The following is an 8,918-nucleotide window of genomic DNA, read 5'->3' on the forward strand; positions in this document are numbered from 1 at the left end:
AGCATATTTTATTTCTCTATTTTTTTATGCAATATTTTATTTAAAAGCTGCAATTTCACCTTATTAATAAATAGTAACATGTTTAATAACTTTATCCAAAGAGAACAGGATGAGATACGAATGGGGGTTGATTCAGATAGGAGACAAGCTTGCTGGAAGCGGTTGGAATTTGGAGCCAGAATTACTGATATCGTATAAACGATTTATTATATCCTCAGGTTGGGCTTAAACTTGTACGCAGTATGACATGAGACGTAGTAGACGCAACCAAAGATGAAATTCACTAAATTCACGTGAGATGTTTTAGTTAGGGCTCCAAGGCAAATTCTTGGAACTACATTGTTAAAAGAATCAAGAGTTTTTAAGTCAGATTCGCTTGCTAATTTGTAAATAAAGTTTCCATAATATTTTCTATTACCTTGTATATTGTGCATGTTAAAAAGATGAACCATATGAGTTGAGATCTGGTGATAGTTTCATCACACGAATTGAAAATGTCTCACCATTGTGTTGAGAAATGCTGTCTCATCCATTTTGTTTTATTATATAATTCCAGCAATTATATTAGAGAGATATTTCATAAATATTTTTGCAGAAAGAATGCTATATTATCAGAACCAACGATAAAATTTTTATAACAATGAAGAGTGAAGTTTAGCTCTTCGAAATAAATTGAAGATACAGAAGTCAAGATCAGATTAACCATTGGAAAAATAGGGAATAGGGGTTCGTTCAGTTGCATTTCTCTTCAAAATTATAAGCTATTGAATTTGCGGGAATTTTATTCCAAGTTCCAATGTATTTTCTTTGTCCTATTTTTGTCGAAATTTATCCCGAACGTGACAGTAAGGTAAGTGTGGAAACGTAATGAGTCTAAGAAGCTTTTTTACTCAATTTGATCACACATCCTGCTTTGGTTTTCATTTTTATTAAGTTATATAATTGTCGGTAGTCCGATAATATATCTTAATTCATTGAAAATAGGTTTACATTCGCTGACTGCATTCGTACAATTTTTATTCCACTATGGACCGACCAATTTTTATTCCAGCAGCGATCGACCTTTCGAGATGTTGATATTAACTATTACTCAACGTATGTTTTTGCCTTTTGGATTATACAATTCTTGAATGCTGCTTTAGATTCATCGATATTTGTAGCTGAAATTTTTGTTATTCAGTGAATTCTTTAAATGCATTTCAGCTAGAATTCGCCTTGTTTCACAAATTGATTCATGTTCTAATACATTAGAAATGAGGATTGTCTTAAAGACTATCCATTGTTTTCTATAAGAGAGACGAAGTAGAAGGGTCACAAAAACTAAGAACAATAAATGATAAATTAGCTATATTAACATTTGTTTTCGCAATAGAGTTTAGTAAGCATACATTCTGGGCATCGAAACTTCCAATTAGAATATATGGAGGTTTCAGCTGCCTTATTAGATTAGCCAGATTATATTAATAAAACTAAGGAATAAAAATCACTGGCAACAAACATCGAAGTGCCACTGCTAGATTTTAAGAGATTGTTGCTAAGCTAGTAGTAATTGATGAAATTTCTCAACCATGTCACATTACTTTTTGTGATTTTTAATAAATAATTCTAACAAAAATTTTACTTCTCATTTTATCCTTTTTATATCAAATTTGAATTATAATTCTTTTGATAATGCTGATAATACTCAGAAGTAAGAGGTGAGGATAAAATAAATTCCAATAAAAATCAACCCAAGATCTCAAGAAGTTTTAGTATGTTTCTAAATCTTCTTGATTTTAGGTCTCTTCTGTTTTTCAATATTAGTTTTTTTAATAATTTTTGGGAGATAGATAAAATTGACGAGGTTTCTTGTTGGGAACGTGGCAATGAAACAACAAAGTGGACTAACTTTAATAAATTTTCCGAGATTTCGAATACTTATGTATTCATCATCTGGGACATCAAATACAATTTAAGAAATATGATAAAAATAATAAAATTTCTACTTACAATAACTAATTAAGATTTTCGGTGGTTTTGAAACGTATTCTTATGAAAAATTTTAAAATTAATGGGCTTCAAAATTCAAATTGACGTCAATAGAAATATTGATTAATTATATATATATATATATATATATATATATATATATATATATATATATATATATAATGTTTTCGATTTTAGGTCTCTTCTGCTTCAAAATTAGTTTTCTTAATAATTTTTGGAAAATAAAATTTGACGTTTCGACTTCTCTTAGAGTCTTTGATAAATATATCAAAAAGTCTAAGAAATAAGAAATTGAAGAAATTGCAGTAAATTTTGGAATTTGTATACTATAGTATAAGTGGAGGGGTAAAAAAAGGAAAAAATCTTTTTTGAAAAATTCAAACTATGTATATAACATGTTTGTTGATATATAATATTTAAGTAGACTTACGTTCGGGGATGAATTACTACGTGTTATTATGACGCGTAAGTTATGGTAAAAGATTGAGAACTTGGATTGTTAATATGAAATCCAACTTCTCAATTAATCAATATTCCTTTCAACGTCACTTTGAATATTGAATTTTCAATCGTATGAATAATAAAATTTTTACAAGAATTTATACAACTCAAACCCACCACAAATCTCAATTAAGTATTTCCCAAACGATGAATACATAAGTATTCGAAACCTAGGAAAATATATCAAAGTTTCATTTCCACGTTCCCAATAAGAAACCGCTCTTAATTAATTAAGATTTGAGGTGGCATTGAAAATTCAATCTTCAAAATGACGTGTGATAGAAATATGGTTTCATTGAAATATATATTCCGAACTTCTGATTACTTATGTATTCATCGCCTGGGAAAAAATTAAGATTTATTAATTAATATTCAATTGATATATATTCCGAACTTGCGAATACCTATGTATTTATCATCATCATCAGGAACTGAAGTGATGGTCAAAAGTATAACAATAAAATTAATATGAGTAATTATTTTTATACTTCTCTAGATGTTTCTAAATATATATATATTAATTTCACAGATAAATTAATAAAATACGTACCTCTAAATACAATTTTTATTAACTTTTCTCCTTTACATTTTGGTATTTTGAACTTTTTTACTCTAACCGATATCGCCATTCCTGCAAAAGGAACGCGCGCGAAACCTCGGCGATATAAGTCCAGCCACGCCGAGAAAGAGACTTGTTGATCGTATCGAACGTGGCATGTATATTCCTGCAGGAACTTTGTGTAGCGCAGAAGTACAACGGAACAGATATTAATTGTGAATTAATTTAACGCTGCTACATGAAAAGGTGAATATTATGAAATGACTTCCGTATGTGTTTCAACCTAAGAAATATAGATGACTAGGAAAAATTGTCTGTACGTGGACAAACATTTTCTATTGTCTATATATCAATTACTTGTGACTAATTGATATTTAATTTCAACATAAAACAGTGCCTGTATTTAAAAGTAATTATTATCGATTTTTCTTAGTTAGAAATTAGGGGATGAATTGATTTGATCATTACTAAAACAAGGTGAAAGATGAAACCCCATAAAGAATGAAACAATATGAGCAACAATCATTCTCTTTAGCTCTTTACTACTCATTCTTCTAAATAAACATAATATTCATTTTTTACGTGGTTTTATTATTGTATGATCAATTATTTTTCGAGTATTCTATGTTACTCAAAAGTATCATTTTTCTCAACGTAAATATAGCAAAAAATTTCAGTTTTTGAAATAAATATTCTATGCCTAATTAATCATCAGTTATATTGTGATCCTATTAATCTGTCAGAAGTCCAATAACAAATATAAATTATCTATGTTACCAATAAATTATGAAGTGGAATGGACATTGGAACTATTATGCGTCATCTCCAGGAAACTAGGACAAATTTATATTAAAATCAAGAGTTGGATACTAATTTATATTATATTTATATTTATCCAAAAAGGTTAATCCATATTTCACAACTTATACTGGCCTTGGTCCGAAAGTAACAGATTCAGTAAAACTACTTTAAAGGTAATGAGGAAACGGACAATACCAAAATAACCCTCATTAGGGAGATGGACCAATGGGAAAGAGAGATCTGAATATGTGACCTCACCATTAAATTGTTAATTATATAGTGTTACTATTCATGTGCATAGTTTTTTTTTCAAATATCACTATTCATAATTTGGTGTTTCCTCCTAGTGGGTTTTCTTCTGAACTATTGGTAGAGAAGTTGAAATTAGTAATTATAAATTTGCCTAATGTTTTTCCACAAAAATCACTGGCATTTAAGTTTCTTATTGAGTTTGAGTTTATTCAAATGGTTGAATTATAGACACAATATTCATTTCAATTCCTCAATTTTTATATTTTTATCATTTTTATGATTGCTATTTGGATTGTACACAAGTACAATCATGCCCGTGTATAATTATAGTATAATTATAATTTTTTACTCATGTTAAAGAAATTATAATATATTTAGGGTTTGAGTAGGATACATCCCAAGAATTCTGGTTTCGTTCAATAATTTGGCATTAACATAACAGTAAAAATAAAATTTTTGGGAATGAATAAATAAACCCTCAAGGGTCATTTGTATTTTTCATTTAAAAGAAGACATTTTTCTAAGTATTGGATTAAACGAATCTTATAAACTATAAGATGAAAATTTCAGTACGACAAAACCAGAATAGGGGTAGAAATTTTCCTTATACTAGAATATATCTCGTTCTTGTTTTTAAAAGAGAATAACGTTTAATAACATCGATAAGATTTGCTTAATCTTGGTTAAAACTAAAAATTTCAGCCTTCGTGATATACTTTATCATTTAACCGTTCATATCAGAGAGTTCCGGTTCTAGATTTAAAACGTTTTGTTTACTTTGGTAAAAGGTATAAAGTGATTATTCAATGAGAATTTTTTCTTTTAAAAGCTAGTTTCATTCATGAATTATTATTTTCATAGGCATTATGTTAGAGATGAACTGTAAGTTCACAAGTGTATTAAAAATTCTCTCTCTCATCCAACATGTCAAATAAATAGAAAAACTTACTTTTTCTATATATTTGCTGAAATTTGGGTACAAAAACTGAATATTATGAAAACAATAATCTTCTTTTTTAAATAGATGATCGTGATTTATTACGAACCTTCCTTTTAAAACCATGGTTCCAATTGTCCAAATTCCTTCTTTCTAAATTGAGTTCACTACAAAGTGTTCAGAACAATAAAAACTATGTGTTTATTATTGGCAGGCAAGGTAACCAGCTTTTATTCTGTTGTGTTATTACTGAGCACTCTGTTTATTGCTGCCACCATACCAACACATTTATTTCTTATATGATTAAAATTGCTCTTCTTAAGATCGAATGAGATTATTATTTTGTATTTGATACGAATTCGTGTAAGTTGTCTCATCATTGATTAATTGATAATAAAATAATTTTATAATGATAGTCTTTTGATGTGATAATAACAGTTTGATCAGATTTATTTGATACCAAAACTTTGAGATGTATGTTTAATTGTATAAATTCTTTGGTTTTAGTTATATTGCGATTTTGATCAATAAAGGTATAAAACAACAAATTTAGAATAAAATTATGTTAATTTCCTTCGTTTCATATTATATAAACTAAAAAATAGAAGAGAAGGGTACAAAAAACTAAGTTATTTATGAGGGTATCTAAATTTTAACTATTGTCATCTCATCTCCCCAACTATCCTGAAGGACTTTCACAATAACTATTAAATTATTTTGAAAAATATGATTTAAGAATATGGACATTATCAAAATTGTTACTAAATTAAAATGTAAAACATTATTTTCAATTTCATCTAATTATGTATAATTAATCTTTCACTAGTGATAATTTTGAATTACATCTTCAACTTCTTAGAGTCCATTCTTGAAGAACAATACTGAACTTTTCGTAAATAGTAAAAGGCTTTTAACTATTTTTAGACAACTCTTTTTTACTTCCATCAAATTATATAATTTTGCGTAGGTGCAATTATCGCTGTATATGAAATTGGTATACCTATAACCATATTCATATAATACTTTGTTTTATTAATTATTTCGTTGATAATTGTTTGAATTTGGAATAAACAATGACCGTCAGTATTCAAAGCTTTTTTACCTGCAATATCGTAGAATTGGAATGGATGGTTGGTAATTCTGGTAAATTTTCTACCGAGAAGAGCGGAGCTGTTTAACTGTTCAGACGAGTCCAAGCTCTTTTTCGATTATAAAATATTTGCATTCTGAAACACTTAGGTCTCTGATGCTATGAGCAATAGGTATGTCAAAACTTATTATGCCTTGACTTTAAATAGCGCCTAATTCATTCATTGCTTGCGACAATGATGAGGTTAAAAGGTTTTGTAGAATCTTTATATCGAAGTATTGGCACATTTATCAACAGATTCTACATATTTCAAAAACTTCGACATAATCTGGAACCTTTTTATTAATAATTGCATATGTTTCAATCATCATAGTTAATCGATCGATTACAACTTTAAAGATATGTTCTAAAAACATTAAGACACATTCTAAATTTTTGATTTCCAACAATGCAGTCAGGATAGTTAGGGTTACTTTACTTTTATATGAGTATGATGTGAAAGAATAGATTTATTTTGATTTATATAATCCTGGGAATCATTGGAAGCATTTTTGAACTTTTCATGGTTTTTTAGCCCGCATTAATGTACCTAAGGACTCTAAGGTACCGCATAGCAATACTCTAGGCACCGAATTATTATTTCTATTTGTTTTCGCATGTCCCAATAACCACTTGGAAAAGAAAAAAGGGATAGGACAAGATTCCATAAGCTTTTCGGTAATATCTTTGCATTTGGAATAGAGTACATTTGCAGCTAAGTGATAGAAAAAAAGAATTTCATTCTATTGGTAAAAATTAATCCGAAGTAAAACCAATTCATGTGCTCCAGTTGTTTTTATAAGTTATTAGTAAAAAAGTAACAATTTTACGGAATTTCGTGTAACCCTATATATACCCTCAACTTTTGCCTAGAAACTACTGGAATTTGAGAAAGCAATTACACGTTTTACCATATCATGACTAGGTAGACTATAACAATATTCATGTGACATAAGTAGAATCTATGGAAATTAGTTATTTGTTCTTATGTCTACTGAAATAAATAAACACTGAGTTTACTTATAAGAGTACAAATAAATTGATATTGAACATATTCTGTCGAAATTGGTATAAAAAGGCTCACAAATATTTTTGAATGGTCTCTAAATAAAACAGCTAAGTTAGCTGGCTCGTGTCACGTTATGTATCAATTAGAAATTATTTTCAATCTAGATCAAAATAGAAAGATAATAAGAAATACATATATGTATACCTCTGAATTCGACCTTCACCAATTTTTCACTTTTACTTTTGGGCACTTGAAACTTTTTCACTAAAACTGTTACTGCCATTTCGACAAATAGCCAGCACGGCTCCTATAGCAAAGTAAGTTTCACAATATTCAGTAAAACACTTATCCACTTTATCGAAAAACGGATTTAGTTGAAGTGTGTAGGTTGAAAGTAACGAAACTGATTAAGGGTACTGTAGAACTTTCTTTCTAACTAAAAATGGGCGTGAATTGACTATTTTTATTCGACTAGCAATAAGTATGATGGTCTGTTATCTATTAGCTCTCTTGTATTTTGATTATACTAATGTATTTGTAATGTGTACATCATTAAGAAAACCCCTAATAGGTTTGAAATTGAGTTTTCTACTAATTGTAAGTAGAAGTGTGCAAAAATTGAATATATGGAAAATTTTCACCAACGGATTTTCATTTTCGTTCAAATGACCATATTTATAGTAAAAATTGGTTGAGGGAGAATAGTTTTGACAATATAAAAAACCAACGTTAAGAGATATTTAGTTTTCAATATGTCGCAGAATCAAGTCATAATTCATTCTATAAGCAACCGGCAAAAATTTGAATACGAAATGAAGAGTCTTATCGTATTATTTAAATACACCGTTAGGTTTACTTTTCACTACCCCAAAGTGTTCACTATGACTTAAAATTGTTCACTAGCTCTTCTACTGCCAGACACCTATTTATATACAATTTCTCACTTTCCTGAATTCTAGATTTTCTGGAAATCTCTGGCTTGCTATTATTTATATATTTGTCTAAATTAAAATCTGTAACAATATAATGTAAACAGCTCCAAAAAATAGAAAGAATATGCCGCTACATAAAAAATGCGCTACGCATTTTCCAAACTTTAGTTTGGACAATATACTAGAACGGTTTAATCGTATATCAGTTCGTAACAAGTTTATTCAGGTAACAAATTGATTTTTTGCACTATGTTAGTAATTTTTTGTAGGAGAAATATTATCCACATCACAATCCTTTTCTACAAAGGTTTTCTTGACATTTGGAAAATTGCAAAAACTTTACGATTTGTAAAATGTAGCTACCTTCTAATAGTACATGTTTCACATGATTACAAGTCTGGTTATTACAACCCATTTTGGACAGTCACAGTTTAACACTTTCCTTTTGTTTGTTCCAGCAGGCAAGTAGTGAACAGAAAGTTTCACGTTACATCATAAAATTAAACGTGTTTAGTACTTGTTTGATACGAGCAAAAATGTTTTTGAATAAATTTTGGAACATATGGATCCGCGCATGTCAACACATATTTCAGATCGGGTGTGGTACTTTATCAGATTGTAAAATATTTTTTATATATAATAACAAAAATGCTAATTTTTGACTTTTTCCCACCTGTATTTAAGGTGGTGTTCTAGCAACAATTATTGGATATGTGTTCACAATAGAATTGTCATAATTTTCGTAGGTTTGACAATTAAATTTCGATCAAAGCTTAGAGTATGATATATTTTTCTTTGGTGTACACAGA

At 28.8% G+C, this 8,918-nt stretch overlaps 1 protein-coding gene across 2 annotated transcripts in view; it reads right to left on the reverse strand.

The window, feature by feature from the left end:
• The window catches only part of LOC130894017 (otoferlin-like), an 88,825-nt gene extending 81,301 nt beyond the window's left edge, over window positions 1–7,524 (reverse strand). Inside the window, exon 1 of one of the 2 annotated variants that reach the window (XM_057800527.1) lies at window positions 7,382–7,524. In XM_057800527.1, the coding sequence (XP_057656510.1) occupies window positions 7,382–7,460 (79 nt within the window). In that variant the 5' untranslated portion in view covers window positions 7,461–7,524. The remainder of the gene's footprint in view (window positions 1–7,381) is intronic. The other variant, XM_057800528.1, reaches the window with a different exon arrangement.
• Window positions 7,525–8,918: the final 1,394 nt, after the last annotated feature.

This window comes from Diorhabda carinulata, chromosome 5 (assembly GCF_026250575.1).
Source record: "Diorhabda carinulata isolate Delta chromosome 5, icDioCari1.1, whole genome shotgun sequence".
Lineage (NCBI taxonomy): Eukaryota > Metazoa > Arthropoda > Insecta > Coleoptera > Chrysomelidae > Diorhabda > Diorhabda carinulata.